Genomic DNA, 22,931 nt, shown 5'->3' with positions numbered 1-22,931 from the left:
TAATGATCCACGTCATATTGGAACAAATTAATAAAAATTATGCGAACAGCTGGGAATCCAGCAGCAATTGTATTGTGAATATCGACCACAAGCAGCTGGATTTGTTGAAAGGTCAGGTGAAACCCTTAAAACTAAAATTAGCTAAATTAAAGGCAAGACTGAAATTGGTTTATTTGTTTGATTAAAATTACTTCCCATAGTTTGCTTCAAATAGGAGTCATACCTGTCGGGGAATCTGGACTGAACCCAGCTGAAATCATTATGATAGACCCTCAAGAATACCATACCATAGAATCAAAATGTAACACAAATGATCAATCTCCATCATGTGACTACGGAGATGACCGACCACGTTCTAGCCTTGACTTTAGTGTTGAGAGAATTATGTAGTAGAGTAGGAGCAGTGTATAGGGAGAGGCCTTTTGTTGAAGATAGAATGAAAGAATGCATGGGTACATCTCCACCACTGTAAGAGTATCAGTGGAAATAGGGACTGCTATTACTTTATTCCAAGTTCTCTTCGAAACTTCATACTCTACTATGGATCAATCACAGATGAATTATCAAGATGGATGGAGGGGATTTGTGCCCACGAAAACTCGGGAGGTGAAGACTCATCAGACGGAAATCATGAAGATGTGCCCATGAAAACTCGGGAAGCTTGATGAAATTCTGGGAAAATACATCAGCATCTTTTTGTTAAGATATCTGTTAGAATGAAGCAAGCATTGTTGTACTTTGGTTATCATTAATGATTGGTTATCATATGATAGAAGGGAGGAATGTTAATATTGGCCAAAATAGAGATATATAAAATGGAGGGTCATTGCATCTGCAGAACCAGTTTGGTCAATTTATGTGCAAAGCTGAAAGCTGCAAATTGATGCCAGGAAGTCTAGGTCCTAGATTGAACTATGAGATAAGGCGAAGTCCAGATGTCCTCTCTATTGTTAAAATGTATGAGTACTTTGCAGAGAAACCTAAAGGTGTTGCAGATGCATTAGCAGGGTTGGCCCGCTGCAGAAAGATTGTAAATACTGTTAATAATGTTGCAAGGTGTTTGTGTTACTGTTTAATGATTGGCTGAGGTGTGAAGCCTTGTTTGAATTGTTTATACTCCCTGGGAGAATGTTGCATTACTTGGGTCAACTGACTTATTTCCAGAAGCTTCTGTAGAAACATTGTAATGGGGTGCTTTGTAATTGTGTTGGGGAATTGTCAATAACACTTTAATGTAATCGATATCTGTGGTTTGCAGGGATACCACCCCAATGTTGATCTGCCCCACAGGGTTTGATGACCTATAAAAAGTAACCACCACGAGGTTCACAGTCGATCTTCTGGAGGAGCACTTGGGACTGCGTAACCTTTTGGAGGTATCTGCTTACATGAGGCTGAAGAGCTTGGACAAGAAGAGACAAGGATCAATCCCGCGGTGTGGTTAGGTATCGTATAAGGGATTTGTTAATGTTTCTTAAAATAAAGATTAGTGGTCCAGTGCTTGACTCGGTGTTTTACTGAACTGGACTAAGGGGGGTTAGCTCTAGGAGCATAATTACAACTCAACCTGTCCAAGTCACCCGGCAACCTCCTGGCATCCTCCATAGTTCACACTGCCTCTCAGTTTTATGTCACCTGCTAATTTACTAATGTTACTTTTAATCCCATCATCTAAATCATTAATATTGTAAATAGTTGTGGCCCCTGAGTAATAATCAAGAGGAATTGAGCAACAAGGATGTGACAAGATCTTATTGAGGTATTTGAAATCATTAGACATTCAAGAGAAACTGTATCCATTATGGGAGGGGTCTAGAACAAAGAGTTAAGGAGATTGGTACAATAGTCAAAAGTAACTTGAAGAACATTTTTTGCTTACACACGGTGAATGGTTGACTCTAAATAATTAAATAGGCTTGAGAGGCTGTGAGAAATGCAAGGGGCAGCTTGGATTATGTTGATAACCAGAGAAGCATAGTATTACTTAGGCACTGGGGGAGAGACTTTATTGAATAAAGGTGGCAGAATGGTAGCACAGCATTATAGTTGCTGCCTTACAGCAACAGGGACCCGGTTTTGATCCTGACTATGGGTGCCGTCTATATAGTTTGTACGTTCCCCCCGTGACCACGTTGTTTTTCTTCGGGTGAACCGGTCTCCTCCCATATTCCAAAGGCGTACAGGTTTGTAGGGAGTTCTGGTTTGTAGATTAATTGGCTTTGGTAAATTTGTAAAATTGTCTCTCGTGTGTAGGATAATGCTAGCGTATGGGGATTGCTGATCGGCTTGGACTCAGTTGGTCGAAGGGCCTGTTTCCATGCTGTAACTCCAAATTAAACTAAAGGTGTGAAGGTGTTGATAAATGCACGGCCCTGCACACAGAATTACGCACCTGTACCATCTGTGATACACTGTGTCGCGGCCAGTAACGTGATGAAGGGAACGAGTGAAATGTGGAGACGAGACATTCTGTTGAAAGAGATGTAAAGTTAGTGAAATAGAAAATGTTGGCTCAGAGTTAGCACGACCTGTGTTCTAAACTGTGTTCAGGTATCTCCAGTAAATGAGAGAACGCTCAGTTCACCAAAAAAAATTAATTAGCTTGTCTCGGTAATGGTAACAGTAGAACTATTGGATTGTCACAAGACCCCATCTGTCTCTGTTCTTCAGGTCACTCTCATCCATCTGTCCTTGTTTAACTCTCCAATGTGGCTGACACTCCTGAACCTGAGGAGGCAGTTAGGGATGGAGAATAAATGTACGTATCGCCAATGACAACCACACGTCATAAACAAATGAACTACAACCTCTCGAAAACAAATGAAATAAGATCTCCATCTGTGACCAGTGCTGGACCTAAAACTACATCTGGAGACAGGATGTTTTTGTAAAGCTGCAGGAAGTTAGAATTTCAGTGCCAGTCCTCGTGCATAAGACAAATAAACAATCTTGACTTGCTATATTGAAGTTCATCGGTAGATGCTGGCCTAAACTGAGACAATTGGGTGAGCAACATTATGTGTTTATTACAAATAGACCTTTGCTCCTGAGTAATAATCAGCAGTTATTGACAAACAGAACTGCAGAGGGCAGCTCTGATAAGGAGTGACATTGTTTTACATGCAAGCTGTGAAATAGATGGTAAGCAAGGCAGCAAGGAGCATGGGAGAGAGTGGGAAGAGGGGCAATAAGAGAGAGCAATGAGAGAGGCAGAGAAAAGGGGAAGAACAGAGAACAAGGGGAAAAAAGAAAGGAGAAAAAAGACACCCACAAACAAACACTTTGATTTACCATTTTGGATACATTGAGAGACATTTGAAGAATGCTGCACAGAGCATTCCAAATTTTTTAAACTGAATCACAGACTCATGGAGGCCACCTGTCATTTATTTGGCCTGGGCAAGTCACTATTCCCCGAACACATGAAACGCAGCCTGTCTTTGAGTTTCTCAAGGGGTTGCTCTGCAGGTTCTGGCTGCCCTTCAGTGCTACCATCAAGATATTGGGGCAGAGGACTGGGGCTGGGAGGCATGAGTTGCTCGCCGTCTTCCTCTCCAGTTTGCTCCCAGGCCTGGTGAACATATCCATGCACAAGTCCAAACAGTGGCCCATCGAGGAGTCTGTCTGACCGCCCCTCTTCCAGGCTATGTCCGTGTCCAGGCATTGGCAGCGCACAGATGCCCCTGGCCCATACCTCAGAGGTGGGCATCATCAGAGTGCTCAAGAAGGAACTGCAGATGCTGGAAAATCGAAGGTACACAAAAATGCTGGAGAAACTCAGCGGGTGCAGCAGCATCTGTGGAGCAAAGGAAAAGGCAACGTTTTGGGCCGGAACCCTTCTTCAGACTGATAGGGGGTGGTGGGGAGAAGGAAGGAAAAAGGAGGAGGAGCCCGGGGGCTGAGGGATTTCACTTAGTCTCACCGATGTAGATCAGCTGACATCTACTGCATCCGCTACTCTAGATGTCAGCTGATCTACATCAGTGAGACTAAGCGGAGGTTGGGCGATCGTTTCGCCGAACACCTCTGCTCGGTCCGCAAGAACCTACCTGACCTCCCGGTGGCTCAGCACTTCAACTCCCCCTCCCACTCCCCGTCCGACCTCTCTGTCCTGGGTCTCCTCCATGGCCAGAGTGAGCAACACCGGAAATTGAAGGAACAGCACCTCATATTCCGCTTGGGGAGTCTGCATCCGGAGGGCATGAACATTGAATTCTCCCAATTTTGTTAGCACTTGCTGTCTCCTCCCCTTCCTCAGCCCTCGGGCTGTCTCCTCCCATCCCTCAGCCCCCGGGCTCCACCTCCTCCTTTTTCCTTCCATCTCCCCACCACCCCCTATCAGTCTCAAGAAGGGTTTCGGCGCGAAACATTGCCTATTTCCTTCGCTCCATAGACGCTGAGTTTCTCCAGCAGTTTTGTGTATCATCAGAGTGCTACCTGGTCTCAGTACAACTTCCAGTGGTACGTCTGATTGAAATAACCTTTCTTTGAACAATGAAAGAGAACAAAAACACAAAACAGTGGCCTGAGGATAAAGATAAAAAACTCTTCAGCCTTTGAATGGGTGATCATGAATTGCGTAAATAATTCGAAACAGAAATGCTTTTGCAGCACTCTTTCACTGTGAAGAAAATAGAAACCACACTGCTTAACTACAGCTTTAATGCTGTCCCTAGAGACATTGTTCATTAAATTAGATTGTTACTCCATCTCTATTCATTTGTCTGCCTTTGTTGTCTTAATACCCTCATCAAAGTCAGCAAAAATCTAGTTAGCACAGTTTTGCAATTTTCAAACCTTTATACTGATGGCTTTTCAGCTTGGGAGCGCCTTGCAGCCTTCTGTTAGCCTTTGCGTGAGAAAGAGCTTTTAACATTAATCTTCTAGAGGCACATTTCAAGGTTACGTCCCCCTTGAAAATCTAAAACAACAACAGAAACGGTGTTGCAGTGAAAAGCAAGCTCCACAAGTCTGTATGAGCTCTTGGTAAACATGCTACGGTTGGCAGACACAGCAAGAGCTTTTTGGCAATGTCAACTCCAGCAAAAAAGCTGCCTGGGAACTCGATCGACAAATACGGACTCAGCACAACACTCCGGTTCTGTTTACAAAGTTCACACCCTGATGGCATACAACTGATATCTATCACCCTCAGAGGTCAAAACGTAACAAAATGCCCTGAGCATTAAATAATGATTACATTAGGTTTTTCCACGACTTTATTAACATAAACGAGTATTCAGACATTAACATCCCACACCCATGCAACTGGACAGGTAATCCATTTAATCGGCTGATCATCATCTCACGAGCCTGCCCCGAGGTGAGGATGACTTGCTTCCACTTCGTTCTGATGGCTTTTGAAGAACACACTTTTGAAGGACACGCTCAGACTGCCGGAGAAGGAGCTGGAGTTGTTTAATTGGGGGGCTCATGGGTGGTTGTTTGGGAGTTGATCTGCTCCTAGTTTTCAGCACGGAGTAACTACATGCAGACAGCTGACAAATGCTCTGTGCAAACAACCCGTGGTGAGCGTTAAGTGGCGTTGGGAACATGTAAGCAGACGGTAAGAAAAGGCCAGAACAAATCAGGGCTAGCAACAGATAACTAATGAAGAGTGGAGCCTATAATGGCTCTGGGGGAGAGGTGATAACGAAGGGATACAGGGATGGAAACAGTGGAACTAGTAGAATGACGAGATAGACACAAAAAGCTTGAGTAGTATAATGACTAGTTTGAAGAAGGATCTCAACCCAAAACATCACCCATTCCTTCTCCCCGGAGTTGCTGCCTGTCCTGCTGAGTTACTCCAGCATTTTGTGTCTAACTAGTAGAATGACATGGGGGGGGGGGGTGTAAATGCTCTTGTGGGTTGTAATAGCCCTGTCCCACGAGTTCATTCCAAGAGCTCTCCCGAGTTTAAAAAAAATCAAACTCGTGGTCAGCACGTAGAATGAACATAGCGGGTACGTCGGAGCTTGGGGACCTCTCTTAGCGGCTCGTAACGCTAACAGCAGGTACTCGGGAAGACTCGCTAACGGCAGGTAAGCACAGGAAGACGCGTGAAGAAAATGTCCACGAGAGCCCCGAGTACCGACAAGTGGCCATTAACGTAAATCTCCGAGTTCGAACTTGGAAGAGCTCTTGGAATGAACTCGTACCGGGGGAGGGGGGGGGAGAGAGAGAGGGGAGAGGGGGGGGGGAGAGAGTGGAGAGAGAGGGGGAGGGAGTGGAGAGAGGAGAGGGGGAGGGAGTGGAGAGAGAGGGGGAGGGAGTGGAGAGAGGAGAGGGGGAGGGAGTGGAGAGAGGAGAGGGGTAAAGAGAGGGGGGGTAAAGAGAGGGGGGGTAAAGAGAGGGGGGGGTAAAGAGAGGGGGGGAAGAGAGAGGGAGAGAGGGGGGAGGGAGAGGGAGGGGGGGAGGGAGAGGGAGGGGGGAGAGAGAGGGAGGGGGGAGGGGGGAGAGAGAGAGGGAGGGGGAGGGAGAGGGGGAGGGAGAGGGAGGGGGGAGAGAGAGGGAGGGGGGGAGGGAGAGGGAGGGAGAGGGAGAGGGAGGGGGAGGGAGAGGGAGGGAGAGGGAGGGGGGAGGGAGAGGGAGGGGGAGAGGGAGGGGGGGAGAGAGAGGGAGGGGGAGGGAGAGGGAGAGAGAGGGAGTGAGGGAGAGAGAGGGAGAGGGAGAGGGAGGGAGGGAGAGGGAGGGGGAGGGAGGGGGGGGGGGGGGGGGGGGGGGGGGGGGGGAGAGGGAGGGGGGGGGGGGGAGAGAGGGGGAGAGAGGGAGGGAGAGGGAGGGAGGGAGAGAGAGGGGGGGGGCGGGGGAGAGAGATGGAGGGAGGGAGAGGGAGGGGGGGAGGGAGAGGGGGAGGGGGAGAGAGGGAGGGGGGGAGAGAGGGAGGGGGGAGAGAGGGGGGAAGAGAGGGGGGAAGAGAGGGGGGAAGAGAGAGAGGGAGAGAGGGGGGGAGGGGGAGGGGGAGAGGGTGGAGAGGGAGGGGGAGAGGGAAGGGAGGGGAGGGAGGGAGGGGGGGAGGGGAAGTGGGAGGGGGGAGAGGAGAAGGATGGGGAGAGGGACTCGACCCGAGAGCTCATTCTTCGCTCGTGACGCATGGAACACAGCGTGCAGATCCATTGTGACATCATCAGCGAAAGACAATGTTTTTTTCAATGTTTTTTCAGATTTGTAAACATTTTCATTAATAATTCGAGAAATAAAGCATGATTTTTTCAGATAAGACGATTTCAGAATCCACAGGATAAATCTCTATCGGAATATGTAAAAATCTTACCATTAGTGCATTGTTGTTTCGAGAAGATGTGATTATGTACAAACAAATAAATACACACACACACATCCAGGATCAGAGTTCTATAATTATAGAGATTGTTCAGGCCTCAGCTGGAATACTATATTCACTTATAATAACTACATGATAGGAAGGATATGATTCTGCTGGAGGGGATGCAGCGAGAAATGCATGGGATGGAACATTTCAATTGTTAGGAGAGACTGGAGAGGTTAGATCTCTTTTGCCTGAAGTGGAGAAGGTTAAGAGGGAAAATGATTGAGGTAAATAAAATGATGATGGATGTGAATTGCAGGAAATGTTACCCCTTTATCAGGGTTAGAAAAAAACTAGAAGACATTGGTTTAGTGTAAGGGGTAAAACATTTATAGAGGATCTGAGGGGGACCTTTTCACCCAGAGTGGTCAGTACCTGCAATGCACTACCGCAGAGAGGAAGCAGACTCCCGAACAGCATTTAAGAGATGTCCAGATGTGTAGTTGAATCACTTAGCCAGAGATTTAAGAGTCAAGAATATTTAATCGTCATATGTACTATCAGCGAAACAATGAAATACTTAATTGCAAAAGCTTAACGGGCCCGCAAATGTAATAATGCAAAGATAATGTATAATAACTAAAATACGATAAATTAATATCCTTACTGTCGGTAACCATAATCATGTAAAAACTAAAGTCCGTCGAGCAACAAAGGACAAAGGGCACGTACACCAATTGGTGCAGTGAAATTTGAGTTACCATGCAGCACATACATAAGATAAACACAACACTTTAGAATTTAACATAAAACATCCCCCCACAGCGGAATCAACGTTTCCCACTGTGATGGAAGGCACCAAAGTTCAGCCCTCTTCCTCAGTTCACCCGTGGTCGGAGCCTATTGAGGCCTCCGCAGTCATCGTTACGGGACCGATGTTTCAGGCCCTCGAACACTCTCAGCGGCCCGGAGCTTCTCAATCAGCCGCTTCCAACCGGAGACCGCGGCCTCCTAAGTCCACAGGCCGAGCTGGGCTGAGATTCAACGTTGGCGACCTCGGTAAGAGATCCCAGGGCTCCGCGATGTTAAAGTCAGCGTCAGCGCAGCACGCAGCTGGAAAGACAGTGCCGCCAGCGGCTGGAAGCTCCACAGACCACAGCTTCATGATGTCAAAGCCGGCAGTCCCAGCACTCCGGAACTTCAACACGGTGATGCCGGTAAGGCATCGCTCGCTCCACAATGGAATCCTGTGCTGCGCCGCCGCTGCTGAATCTGAGGCTCTGGCAGCAAAGGCCGCGCCAATCCAGGTGGTAGGCCGCGAGGAGGGGGGGTGAAGATGTGGCTCGGAGAATAGTCGCATCCTCGACCAGGAAGTGACCAAGAAAACAGTTTCCCCTCCCCCCCTCCTCCCACATAAAAAAGATTAAAAGATCTCCAGAAACAAACTTTAAAACAGACTAAAGATAACAAAAAGACTGTAAGGACAGACAGCTGCAGGCTAGGCAGCCACGCTCTATAGAACCTCAAACAAAAGACACAGTCTATAGAACCTCACAGTTTATGAGGTTAGTGTTGTGTAGTGTTCAAGAGCTTGAACTTGATGGTCACGGTTTTCAGGCTCCTGTACCTTCTTCCCGATGGTAGCAGCGAAAAGAGAACATTGTCAGGGTGGTGTGGGCCTCTGATGATATTGGCTGCCTTTTTGAGTCAGCATCTCCTACAGATCCCTTCAATAATGGGGAGGTTAATACCCATGATTGACTGGGCAGTGTCTACCTCTGTCTGGGGTCTCCTTTCTTCCTGGCATTTTAATTTAGCTTAGTTTAGTGTACTATTGTCACATATACCAGGGTATAGTGTAAAGCTTTTGGTTGCTTGCTATAGTCAAAGACTATACATGATTATAATCATTTTGTTCTCAGTGCTCTGAAAAAGAATAAAGGGTACAACATTTAGGGCACGATAAAGTCTGATAAAGTCCAATTAAAGGATAAAGTCTGATGAAGTCCAATTTCAAAGGTCTCCAATTACGTAGATGGGAGGTCAGGACCACACTCTAGCTGATGAGGGGACCATCAGTTGTCTGATAACAGCTGGGAAGAAACTGTCTCTGAAACTGGAGGCACGTTTCAAACGTCTGTACCTCTTGACTGATGAGAGAGGGGAGAAAAGGGAGTGACTAGAGCGAGACTGGTCCTTGATTATGCAGGTGGCCTTGCCGAGGCAGCGTGGTGTAGACTGAGTCAATGGAAGGGAGGTTGGTTTGCATGATAGTCTGGGCTATGTCCACAACTCTCTGCAATTTCTTGTGGTCTTGGATGGAGCTGCTCCAAAACCAGGCTGTGATGCTTTCTACGTTAAAATGCTTTTACGGCACATCTGTAGAAGTTGGTGAGGGTTATTGGAAACTTGCCAACCCTTCTAAACCTTCCAAAGGATGTAGAGACGTGGTGCGCTTTCTTGGCCATAGCTCTGATTTGGCTGGTCCAGGACAAATGGCCAGTAATATTTATTCCTGGGAACTTGAGGCGTTCAACCATCTGTACTTTGGTACCTTAAATGTATACAGGGTGTGTGTACTGCTTCGCTCCTGGAGTAATTCACAATCTCCTTTAAACAACCAGTACAACTGTAGCGGTTCAATAGAGTATTCATCACCAAGCTGAATCTCCTCAATCTTCTAAGGAAGTAGCAGCATTGATGAGCTTTCTTTGCAATTGCATCGATATGCTGGGCCCAGGACAGATCTTCAGCAATGTGCACGCTCAGGACCCTGAAGCTGTTGACTTTCACCACTGCCGCTCCGTCACTAGTCTTTTCTTGACTTTTTCCTCCCGACATCAATAACTGTTTCTTGATCTTGCTAACATTGAGAGCAAGATTATTATTCCGGTGCAATTCAATCACATTTTCCATCTCCCTCCTATACTCTGACTAATTGTTACCTTTACTTATCCAACTATGGTGGTATCATTAGTGAATTTAAAGAGTTGTGTCTGGTTACAAAGTCAAGGTGATAGGCAAAGCCGAGCAGGGGGGGCGATCACACAGCCTTGAGATGCTCTCATGTTGTTGGTTACTGAAAAGGAAGTGTTATTGCCAATTCTTACTGAGAAAGTTGAGGATCCAATTACATAGGGAAGTACAGAGACCCACTTCTCCTAGTCTGATGATACATTTGGAAGGAATGTTGAGCCTTAGTTGATGAACGATAGCATGACATACGAGTCTGTATTGTTAAACTGTCCCAGGCCAGAATAAAGAGCCACTGAAATAGCATCCCCTATTGAGCTATTGTGGCGATATGTAAATTGTAGTGGGTCCAGGTCCTTACTAAGGCAGGAGTTGATGTACGTCATAACCAAACACTTTATCGCCATGGATGTTAGTGCAAACGGTCGGTAGTCATTGCCGCATGTCACCTGACTCTTTTTAGACACCAGTGTTATTGAAATCTGTTTAGGTGGGACTCTCAGACCTTAGTAACAAGAGGTTGAAGATGTCCACGAAAATTCCAACTGATAGTGGTCTTCTTAAAACAGGTGTAAACCACAGATTTGTGTTGGGAAAGGTTAAAGCTTAAAGAGAGGTTTGTGAACACTCTGCATTCTTGCCAGCAATATTGCTCAACTTTGCTTTGTAGCCCATGGTGGTGTGTTAACCTTGCTAGGCTCGGTGTGATCCGAGGACGATCAAAGCAGCATAGGGCCGGCCGATCGTGGCTTCTGCGAGGGGAAGCCCACCCACCCGTGTGAAAAATGATGGGGCGTGGGAGACAGAGAGAAGGTCATCCCCTGTGACGGCCAGAGATCGCCAGCTGGGATCGGGATCACCAGCGAGAGGAATTACATGTCTCCATCAATGGTCTCTCCATTGGCCGCCACGGCCACCTTCCCATTGCGCTGCCCCGCGGTCGCGTGTCGATAACGGCTGCCGCCGCCATGTTCAAGAACTTCAAGGAGCCCAGCGGAGTGCGCAGCATGGCCTGAACAGCAGTTTAAAAACGCTAAGTGACAAATTTAAAGAAGTGAACGTTAAGAAGCCAAGAAGTACAGAAGACAGAACAGGGGTGACGTCACTCGCAGTGTGAGCAGCGGCAGGCAGTCAGATCCATTGTGACGTCATCAGCGAGACCAATTCATTTTTTGAAATTTTTGAACATTTTTATAAATAACTTGGGAAATAAATCATAAAGTTTTCAGATAAGGCGATTTTTGACATCATGGCATAAATCTCTATCGGAATATGTAAAAAGTTCACCGTTCAGAGAGTCGCGGTTTCAAGGAGATGTGAAACGCACACGAACATCACACAAATAAATACACATCCAAGATCAGAGTTTTATAAGTATAGAGAATGGTCAGACTTCATACGGAGTACTCTGTTTGGTTCTGGTAACCATGCTATTGGAAGAATATGATAGTGCCAGAGGGTGCAGAAGAGATTCAACAGGATGGTGCATTTCAGTTATGAGAAGCCACAGAAGAATGGAGCAGAGAAGTTTGAGAGGATGAATAAAACTATAATGCAGACTGCAGTAAACTCCCCCCTGTTATCAGAGGTGAATAAAACCTGGGTAAGGGGTAAACATTTTAATGGATCTGAGGGGAATCTTTTTTACCCAGAATGGCGAGAACCTGTAAATGAACAGCCGGGGAGAGTGGTGGGGGAAGACTCCCTAACAGCATAAAGAGGTGGCCACATGAATTACTTTCACATGGAGTCAAGTGTGTTTAATTGTCACATGTACAGACAATGGAACAATTAAATTCTTATTGCTGCAGCTTTACGGGCCTGGCGATGCTATAACTCGGGGATAATATATAGAATGATCAAAAATACAAGAAATTCATATCCTTATTTTAGGTAACTAGAACAGTACACAAACCAAAGTCTGTAGAATATCATAGTTGTTTTGGTTAGTGTTGAGTAGTGTCAAAGGACTTGATGGTTGCTGAAAGAAAGCAGTTCTTGAACCTGGTGGTCACAGCTTTTAGTCTCCTGTACCTTCCTGATGTGTCGCTCGGCCAGTAGGCTTCCCAATGTGCCGCGGCTGTGGACTGGGTATACGGCTGGAGGCCTTTATAGAGGTACCACGGATCGCCACATAAAATCCCGGGTCCGGGCCTCGCGGGTAGAAGCCCGGGTCTGGCGAAGCGGGCGACGGAGCCCGTGGATATAGCCTGGGTCGGCACCATGGGGGCGTGGAGTGGGGCTGTGGTGAAGCCTCGTGGCAACGGTGATGCCTCGCGGGAGGACCCACGATCGACAAAGCACCGAGGACCACCGTGAGGGGGGAGGAGAAGAATAATGGAGGACCCGGCATGGGGGGATCGCCGTGAGGGAGGAGGGGGAGACGACAAAGGACAATGGGGACTGACATGGGGGATCTGTTGAAGGAGGGGGGGGGGGCGACAAAAGGGGGAGCCGGCCTGCTTTGTAACTTTGTCAGTGTGACAATTTGTCAGTGGCTGCTATTTGTATACATTTGGGTATGCAAGCAAAGAATCTCACTGTGCCTAGTCACATGTGACAACAGAGCATTCCTATTCCTATTCCTCCTACTTCCCAATGGTAGAATTGAAATAAGAGCATGGCCCGGGTAGCAAGGGCCTCTAATGATATTGGCAGACTTTATGAGGCAGTGCCTCCTACAGCTCCTTTCCTACTGTCACCAGTCCCTTCGTAATCTAAGGCTTCCCAATCTCCCAAATCACCTCGTTGTGATCTTTGCACTTTTACTGTATCTGACTCACTCATGAACATATTTCGTGATTCAGACACATCTTTCTTCTGTGGTAAAGAATTTCATAGGTTCACCGTACACTGGGAGAAAATATATTTCCTCATCTCAGATCTAAATGGCTTACACCCATAACATTAGTTTGTGGCCCCAGATTCTTTCATTGGCAACATCATTCCAGAGTCTAATCTATCTAGACACATCAGGATTTTATACATAGGGTTTCCTCACATTCTTCTAAACCCTTAGGAATAAAAGCACAATCATCACCTCTCTTCAGACGTCAACCTAGAAGGATGAGAGGGCATCTTAAGAAACATATAAAATTCTCAAAGGATTGGACAGGCTAGATGTAGGAAAAATGTCAACTGTTTCTAAATATCACAGGTCAATTTCAGAAACAGTGGAAAAAGCCCCTGATAATGTGAGCCAATGTCACAAGCTGCTCCTTTGATCAGGATCTGGATTTCAGTTTGCAGACAATATCAAGTTTGTCACATTTATTATCACATGCTCCAATTGGTACAGTGAGATTTGAATTACCATACAGCAATACAAATAAAAAGAACACAATACATGATAGAGTTTAACATAAAGATCCCCACACAGCAGAATCAACGTTTCCCACTGTGAGGGAAGGCAATAAAGTTCAGTCATCTTCCTCGTTGTTCACCCATGGTCGGGGCCTTTGAGCCTTCTGCAGTCGCCGCTACGGACGGCCCGATGTTTCAGGCCCTCTTGCCGGGATGATTGGAGCTCCGGCATCGGAACGGAGAACACTCTCAGCGGCTTGGAGTTTCCGAAACGCCCATTACTTACCGGAGACCGCGGCTCCCGAAGTCCACAGGCAGAGCTGGACGGAGATCCAATACTGGAAACCCATGGCAACATATCCCAGGACTCCGCGATGTTAAAGTCAGTGCCGCCCGCGGCTGGAAGCTCAGCGAACCACAGCTTCACAGTGTTAAGCAGCAGTCCCAACACTCCGGAGTTCCAGCGATCCCCGATGAGGCATCGTCACGCTCCACGATGGAATCCACTGCAGCGCCGCTGCTGGAGCTCTGGCCAGTCTCTGGCAGGAAAGGCCGCGCCAATCCAGATGGTAGGCTGCAGTGAGGCGAAGATGTGACACGGAGAAAAGATGCATCCTCGACCAGGAAGTGACTGAGAAGCGGTTTCCCCACAATCAGGGACTGAGCGGAGGTGCCAGCAGCCCAGGGAACAACTGAGGCCTTGAGAGCAGGAGATAAATATTGCAGTTCAGACAGGTCTGCATATGTAGAATGAGAAAGACGGCAGGTCTGCAATAAATATGGGAAATAAGAAAGCACAACAGTGTGTGGAATGGTAATACTCAGATCTGAAAAATGCATCAAAGCAGTGCCATGAACATGATGGGACAGCTACTAATCACAAAATTATACAGGCTGATGATCAAAAAGTCAGTCATAGAAACATAGAAAATAGGTGCAGGAGTAGGCCATTCGGCCCTTCGAGCCTGCACCGCCATTCAATATGATCATCCAACTCAGTATCCCGTACCTGCCTTCTCTCCATACCCCCTGATCCCTTTAGCCACAAGGGCCACATCTAACTCCCTCTTAAATATAGCCAATGAACTGGCCTCAACTACCTTCTGTGGCAGAGAGTTCCAGAGATTCACCACTCTCTGTGTGTCATACACCACCAAAACAAGTCCTTCGGCCCACGATGTTCATGCCGTCTACTGCATTAACCCAGTTTAACCTTATTAGGTCCGCAACCATACATGGATTATATGGAGTATTGAACGTAGAACATATAATGCAACAAGCAGCAAAATATCCTCACCCAGTGAAATACTTGTCGACATTCTGCCCAAATAAGCAAACTTGGATAATGACAAGTAATTAAATCACTAGTCACTGCACAATCATTGCTAAGTTTTAATTATAGATGGACTGCTTAACACTGATCAAACAAAGCAACCCATTGAGAACACAGTGCAAGGAGTAAGTCACACATGCAGTGTGAAGAGATTATCTTACAAATCTTTTAATACTCAATTGAATATGTCAGCATTTTTTTCAAAAGCAAACACATTCCTTCAAATTCCATGATAAGGTAAGGAATTAATTCAATGGATCATCTCACAAACCCGATGGTCTGAATGTTCCTCTGTGATAACCGCTTTGCTTCAAGTTCTGCACATGCCACCGATCTCCAGTATCAAGCCATGCCTGGCACAGACTATACTTACTTGCACAAAACTGAGTGCAAAAAAAGACTAACAGCCTACCTAGACATGTCCAACGTGGCAACAGTCTGTCAACGATGTAGTCAAAAGAAACATTATCCTTCCAACTGTAATCACATGCAACACCATATTCGTGTTGCTGATCTTTGATCCTTATGCAAAATGCAGTCTTGCACAATATTTCTCCTTTTCAACATCAGGCAAATAATATGACTGGCTGAATGCCTACCATTTAGTGTCTTTTTCTGAACCTATTTTGTTTGTTCTTTACAGATATAATTGAATGCTCCAAATATAATGTTACTTTTATGCTACTAAGAATCTCATTTGGACACTGGAACTAAATGCAATCAGCAATTGCATACAAAAAATTGAATAACAAGGGGTTGCTGACCACGGTCCTCCAGGACAGAAACACAGCGAGGAGGGCCGTCGGGAACGAGAAGAGCCTCCGAGAATGAAGGGAGAACCCTGTGGTGGGATGGTGGGGGGGAAATGGATTGGGTGGGTGGCGTGCAGCGGTAGGTAGAAGATAGGACTGCTCAGTGAAAATTTGTAACTTTCTTGATACCAGAAACTACGCTTGGGTACTACATAGGTGAGGTCTGCTATCTGATTTTACTGCGTTGTATGCAAAAACTATTTCATTTTACCTAGGTATATGTGATATTTTGGGCAGAAATCATCCAGTTTCTATGTTCAGGCTGATAATTCTGGGGTCCAACAGAACTTGATCTGACCTCATGTTTGGTAAACTCTGCATGAAATGGGTATCTTTGTTTAAATGAACTACTTTCTTTGTTTAAATGTATGGTTAATCCAGGAATATATTTACTCTAATTTAGACGAAGCATTTGAATAATTAAAAATAGGACACATTTCAAAGCATTGTATTTTCCTTTCATAGAATATCATAGCCAGCTTGCCCTGTCTGTTAGGTTTCTCTTTTCAACTCAGCCAGTTGAACCTGCCTTTCTGAATCTGCCCACTATGTCATAGCATCATAGAGTGATGCAGTGTGGAAACAGACCTTTCGGCCGAACCTGCCCACACTGGCCAATATGTCCAGCTACACTAGTTCCACATGCCTGCGTTTGGTCCATATCCGTCTAAACCGGTCCTATCCATGTATCTGTCTAACTGGCCCTTACCCCTAACTAGTCTGAAAAAGGGTCTCAACCCAAAACATCACCCATTCCTTCTCTCCAGTGATGCTGCCTGTCCCACTGAGTTACTCAGGCCTTTTGTGTCTATCTGTCTGTTTCTTAAATGTTGGGATAGTACCTGCCTCAATTTCCTCCTCTGGCATACACCCACCACCCTTTGTGTGAAAACATACATCCACCATCCTTTGTGAATATTAAGTTATTGCGCCAGAACATTAATCATGTTCTTGCACACTCCCTACTTGGAATTTAAATCTCACAACAAAGGTCAACTCCACCCAAGGTTTAATTCACTTCCCTATTACTCATGACACATCAAGCTTTAAAAAGCTGAATCATCAACAGTTCTTGCATAAGAAATCACTTTTAAAAAGGAATGGCTGCGAGTCATTGTGGCTGAGAAATAGGATGAAACTCCTACATTCTGAGTTGTGCTGCTTTACCAGTGCTAATCCCATCGAAAGGTAATCAGGAACATTAGTGTGGACCTATTCCTACATGCCCATACTATACGAGTAATTCTGTTTCTAAAACAATAATGCGCCATATACTGTGAATTAATATTCGAGACAGTTCAGAAAGAAATGGGTATAATATCCAGCCTACAGGGCCACTGCCCCTCACTCACATGACCAGGTAAAATGGAGTTAGATCCCAAAACAGATGGGGGTAATAATGGCGTTCTGTTGACAGATACAAAGTTATCGACGTTTATACCTATTTGCATATATGAAATATTATACATATTTCATGACATCTTAATTTCCCAATGTACTCCCAGCTCATGCCATTTGGTGAGTGGGAAAGAAATCACCTGGAATTGTACTCATCTCAGCCGAGTTCTTCTCCACAATTCCATTCTACAATTCATTTCCCCGATTCATTCGCGGGATTTCAATAAGAGTCCACTGGTGTAGCGTTTCTTCCATTAACAGAGTCTGAAACTTGGGTGTGTGGAACTCATGCTCCCTGCACTCCATCACTGCCAACTGAAAATGTGTGGTCATATAGAATAAAAATCGATACTCAAGATAGATATAAAATGCTGGAGTAATTCAGCAGGACAGGCAGCCTCTCTGGAGAGAAGGAATGGGTGACATTTCATTCGTGACCCTTCTTAAGTCTCGACCCGAAACGTCACCCATTCCTTCTCTCCAGAGATGCTGCCTGTCCTGCTGAGTAACTCTAGCATTTTGTATCTATCATCGGTTTGAACCAGCATCTGCCGTTCCTTCCTAACAATTAATGCTCAATACCTTTATGTAACATACCAAGTTCTAACCATTTGGAAGCAGTGTTAAATATTATGTAATTGTGCAATGTGTGCAGCCATTACAATGGTTACATTTTTACATACACAATTAATTTGTCTTACTGCATTTTCTGTTTTAATTTGAGTTCCATGAATCTAATTATGCCATTGCATGTTAGCATTTGTAATTAATTTTATTAATACATAGTTCATCTATTTCTATCTTGACTATTTATATGCCTTATCATTCCTCCTTTAAAGACAATCCTCTCCACTCTACTTTGCAATCTCATGAACTAATTTGCTGATCAGATCTTGTCAGAATATCTTCCAAAGAAGTAATGCTAAAAACAATACATACACTTCCTTTCAGTGTCCCTTCAGACATAAATGAAACTCACTAATTATATCAACTGTTGCAAGCATAATCCAGATACTTCCAAGTTTATAAAATGGCTTCCTAGCCTCTATTGCAGACAGGCCAACCTTTTGTTAAACAATTGGCTGCCATAATCACAAAGACAATTGGACGCTCTCCCACTCTCTCCATACTTCTAGCTTTTCTGAATCAAATCAGCAGTGTTTATTGGACTGGCTCCTGAAAGTACAGCACGCAATTTTCAAATCATCCTATCTTACCACCCCAATCCAATGATTACATGCAATCAAAAATACTAAGCACTGGAGTAACTCAACAGGTCAGGCAGCATCTCTGAAGGACATGGATAAGTGACGTTTTTGGTCAGGGCCCTCCTTCATTGCATGCCATTACTTCGCTCAGTGATTTCGCTCAGGGAAGTCAATCTTTGGAGAAATCTAATATGTTAACTGTTCATGCATTAACATGCATTTCACTGTACCTTAAATGGTACACGTGACAAAGGACTATTGAACTACTTAGTTTTCTGAGATTTCCTCAAACATAGCTAACTCCATAATTAGCAAATTGAGTCCACAGCAACCACTCAACCTCTCTGTCTGTCACGTTCTATCCAACAGTCCCATCAACCAGATCGCTCTCTGGATGCTGGGGTAAAACAGACTGTTGACCAACTGCTATCTTAACTGTATTTCCTAGAACAGTCACCCATTGGAGAACACACAACTTACAGAGCTGTATAAAATCAAGAGGGGCATTTTTTTTTCAAGGTTTGGGGAGTGAAGAATTAGAGGGCATAGGTTTAAGGTGGGAGGGGAAAGATTTAGTTGGAACCCGAGGGCCAACTTTTATACACGGAGGGTGGTGTGCATATTAAAGGGGCTGCCAGAGCAATTGGTTGCAGTGGATACCATAACAACATTTAAAAGACACAAATGTTGGAGTAACTCAGCTGGTCGGGAATCATTTCTGAAGAACATGGATAGGTGATGCTTTGGGTCAATGTAGTTTAGTATAGTTTATTTTCACTGGTACCACGGTAAAATGAAAAGCTTTTGTTGCGTGCTAACCAATCAGCAAAAAGACAATACATGATTACAATTGAGCCATCCACAATGTAGATATAAAGGGAATTACGTTTAGTGCAAAATAAAGTCCGATCTAAGATAGTCCAAGGGTCTCCAATGAGGTAGAGAGTAGCTCAGGACTGCACTTGGTGTTTATAGGATGGTACAGTTGTCTAATAACAGCTGGGAAGAAACTGTCCCAGAATCTGGAGGTATGCCTTTTCACATTTCTGTACCTCTTGCCTGATGGGAGAAGAGGGAGTGACCACGGTGAGACTCGTCCATGATAATGCTGGTGGCCTTGGCCTACGTGAAGTGTAAATGGAGTCAATGGGAATCAATGGAAGGGAAGTTGGTTTATGTGATAATCCGGGCTGCATCTGCAATTCTTTGCAGTCTTGGATGGAGCTGTTCCCAAAACCATGCTGTGATGCATCCGGATAGAATGCTTTCTATGACTCATCTGTAGAAATTAGTGAGAGGTATATGTCGAACTTCCTAAGACTAAATGTCAGGACGCTTATTCAGACTGATTGTTGTGGAGTGGAGGGAAAGAAATCTGGAAGAGAGAAGGGCAGGACAAAGCCTGGTAAGTGATACAGATGAAGGGAGGCTTTGATAACAGGTAGACAAAGGCCAGAGATGAAAAGACTAAAGGTTTGAGATATTGATTGAAAAGTTGCTTTTCAATATTTAGAAGATATTTGGATATGTACATTGATAGTAAAGGTTTAGAGAGATATGGGTCAAATGTGCTAATGGGACAATCACTTGGTCGGCAAAGACAAGTTGGGCTGAACATCCATACTGTATGACACTAAAGCATCTGGTATGCTGCGAGGTGCCATTGTAGGTGCAGCGTGGATATGGACTGTTACGGGCAGTGGCGCAGATCTGACTGCTGTTGGGCTGGGATTAAGTGCATCTTGTGACATCCTCACCAACAAGCTCGACAGGTACATGGTGCAGCTGAATTACGACTACCCCCGCCATAACTGTCAGTATGGTCACACGGATCCTGTTTGGACGATCCAAGTCAGCCCTTTAAACTAATGAGAATCAACTTTTCAAAACCCTATGTTCACAACCTTGAACCCAATGGGTTTGCACATCAAACCCTAGCATTTCCCGCCAGCAATCAACAATGTGCTTCATCTCCCACAGCCTGGAGCCAAGACACTTGGTGAGGAGAAGGAGTATATCAGAACACACGCAACCTCTCATCTCATCACAAGAATCATCAACAGGCTAGGCCAACCCAACATCACCGCCGCCAGACAATTGGGGTTTAAGGCCTAGATAAGCCTTGATAATTTTAAGCTACAAAAGGGTGCTGGAAACAAGGTACTCTGTGCACTTCCTCAGAATAAATCTTTTACTTACATAGAAACATAGAAAATAAGTGCAGGAGTAGGCCATTCGGCCCTTCGAGCCTGCACCGCCATTCGATATGATCATGGCTGATCATCCAACTCAGTATCCCATCCTTGCCTTCTCTCCATGCCCCCTGATCCCTTTAGCCACAAGGGCCACATCTAACTCCCTCTTAAATATAGCCAATGAACTGGCCTCAACTTCCTTCTGTGGCAGAGAATGATTGCGTTTATGTATACCACAATTTTACCATATTTTTGCCTGCAAAACAATGCATTTCACTGTAACTAGGTATATGTCACAAAAAAGTAAATACTACGAACACATTTAAAAAAAGCCCCGCGGCAGGTATTTACGTTAAACAGCAGACACAAACCTGTTTGGACTATACAAAGCTGACTGTACAGAACAAGGGACTTTAGTGCCAATTGTAGGTGCTCGCACGGGGGCAGAAACTAAATATTTAAACAACATTCTCTGTTAATTCCCCATACTCCAGTTCAGGAAACAACATCCACTAATTTAAAAATTAAGAGTTAGCCATTCAATCCACTCCTCTGTTCAGTAAGATAACAGCCAAATCTGATTGGAACCTCCACTCCACATTCCTGCTCACCCTCAGAAACCTTTCACCTCCTCACTTATCAAGAGTCCATCTCCCTCTCCCTCCAGCTCAAAAATATTCAAAGACTCTGTTTCCACCAACCTTTGAGTGAAGAGTTCCAAAGACTCACAACCTGCTGAGAAAAAAAATATATTTGTTTAAACATTGACCCCCTGTTCCATATTCTCCATCAGAACCAACCTCTCCGCTTCTCCTTATCTGGATCAAAGTACAGGAGGGAGGTCAAAGATCTGGTTAAGTGTTGCCACAACAACAATCTTGCTCCCGACTTTATCATTGACTTTATTGTTGACTTACAAGAATCGCTGCCTCAAGTAGGCAGCTGATATCATCACATGCTTTCTGCTCACTGATATTATCATGAACCAGAGAACTGTTAATTCTAGATTCAGGAAAATTTTATTTCCCTAAACCATTACAAGATACAAGATGCATTTAATTGTCACATGTGCCAGATGGCACAGTGAAATGAAATTCCCATACAGCCATACAATAAAAATAAAGAACACAACACACTATAGAATTTGACATAAAACATCCCCACACAGCAGAATCAAAGTTTCCCACTGTGTGGGAAGGCACCAAAGTCAGGTTCCTGCACAATCCTAATCACGAACCCGCTCAGCACTCAACCACTATGGATGTTGTATTCCTGTGTTTGTTCTGCGTACTTGATTTTGAGACTATTATAGTCTGATTTACAGAATAACTGATAATTTATTGTGTATTTCTTGCTGTTGGCATTGCATTTATTATGCACGTAAAGCTGCATGAAGTAAATATTTTATTGATCTGGTTCATATCTGAAACATATGACAAATAAACACAAATTCTTGATCAAGACCCTTCAGGATCGATGTAGCAAATGTAAAATATAGCAAAATATCACAGTTCCTCTCAGGAATAACATCAGACAAAACATCACCAGATTGCAATAGCTTTATATTGCAGGCAATTCGAAAATTGGTTTTGAGGAATCTTAAAATTGGAAATGGAGGTGGAGATAAAATTTCATGAAGGAATTTTGACGTTTAGGTCGCAGAGAGATAAAAACCGGTCACCAATGGACAAGCAAATAAAGTGTTTAAAATTACATCAACCCCATATCTGAGAGGGTTGCAGATTAAAGAGACAGAGAGACCAACAATGAGAGTCACAAGAGACTGCAGTTGAAGTTCAGGCACTCATAGAATAGTACAGCACAGGAATAGGGCCACCTGCCCACAATGTCTGCACCAGACCTGATGCCAAATCTACTCCCTCTGCCTGTATGTGATCTATATTGTTTCATTCCTTGCATGTCCATGTGCCTACCTGCAAACTTCTTAAATGCCACCTCTGCATCTACCACCCCCGGCAGACCGAGGCACCGGCCACTCTCGATATAGAGAACTATGGCCTCTAGAATTTAACAATTCCATTCTGGCAAAAAGGTTCTTGACCAAAAGAACAAACTGCTAGAAGAACTCAGCGGGTCAGTGACAGGCGACATTACAGGTCCATTCGCCTTCAACAGATGCTGCCTGACCCGCCGCCAATTTGTCTTTAGACCGATGAGTGTATCCGAAAACCAGAGAACTTTAAAATGAGCACGTGTTTAACAGGTTTAACCAGTGATGACAGGTGGATCGTACCGAGTATGAAGTGGGACAGATCCACAATAGACGACAGATGCTGGAATCTTGAACAAATAAACCTCAAATTGCTGGGGAGGGGGATAGGGGGCATTTGGGGTCGGGACCCTTCGTCAGGCTGAGAGGAAGGAACCATCAGACTGAGGAAGGGTCTCTATGCGAAACGTCGTCTGTCCATTTCCCTC

General features: G+C 44.9%; 1 protein-coding gene and 1 long non-coding RNA gene across 3 annotated transcripts in view; one reads left to right on the top strand and one right to left on the bottom strand.

The window, feature by feature from the left end:
• Positions 1-15,496, bottom strand: part of LOC116976304 (butyrophilin-like protein 8) — a 41,543-nt gene extending 26,047 nt beyond the window's left edge. The window contains exons 1-2 of one of the 2 annotated variants that reach the window (XM_033026074.1): positions 15,292-15,496; positions 2,393-2,469 (exon numbers count right to left, since the gene is read on the bottom strand). In XM_033026074.1, the coding sequence (XP_032881965.1) occupies positions 2,393-2,469; positions 15,292-15,299 (85 nt within the window). In that variant the 5' untranslated portion in view covers positions 15,300-15,496. Of the gene's footprint in view, positions 1-2,392; positions 2,470-4,797; positions 4,953-15,291 lie in introns of those variants that run through there. The other variant, XM_033026075.1, reaches the window with a different exon arrangement.
• Positions 2,441-21,215, top strand: LOC116976305. The gene is made up of 3 exons (XR_004412924.1): positions 2,441-2,471; positions 9,716-9,720; positions 21,201-21,215. It is a non-coding gene; the product is annotated as an uncharacterized LOC116976305 (long non-coding RNA).
• The last annotated feature ends 1,716 nt before the right edge of the window (positions 21,216-22,931 follow it).

This window comes from Amblyraja radiata, chromosome 8, assembly GCF_010909765.2.
Source record: "Amblyraja radiata isolate CabotCenter1 chromosome 8, sAmbRad1.1.pri, whole genome shotgun sequence".
Taxonomy (NCBI): Eukaryota; Metazoa; Chordata; class Chondrichthyes; order Rajiformes; family Rajidae; genus Amblyraja; species Amblyraja radiata.
This window is presented reverse-complemented; position numbering and strand designations above follow the sequence as displayed.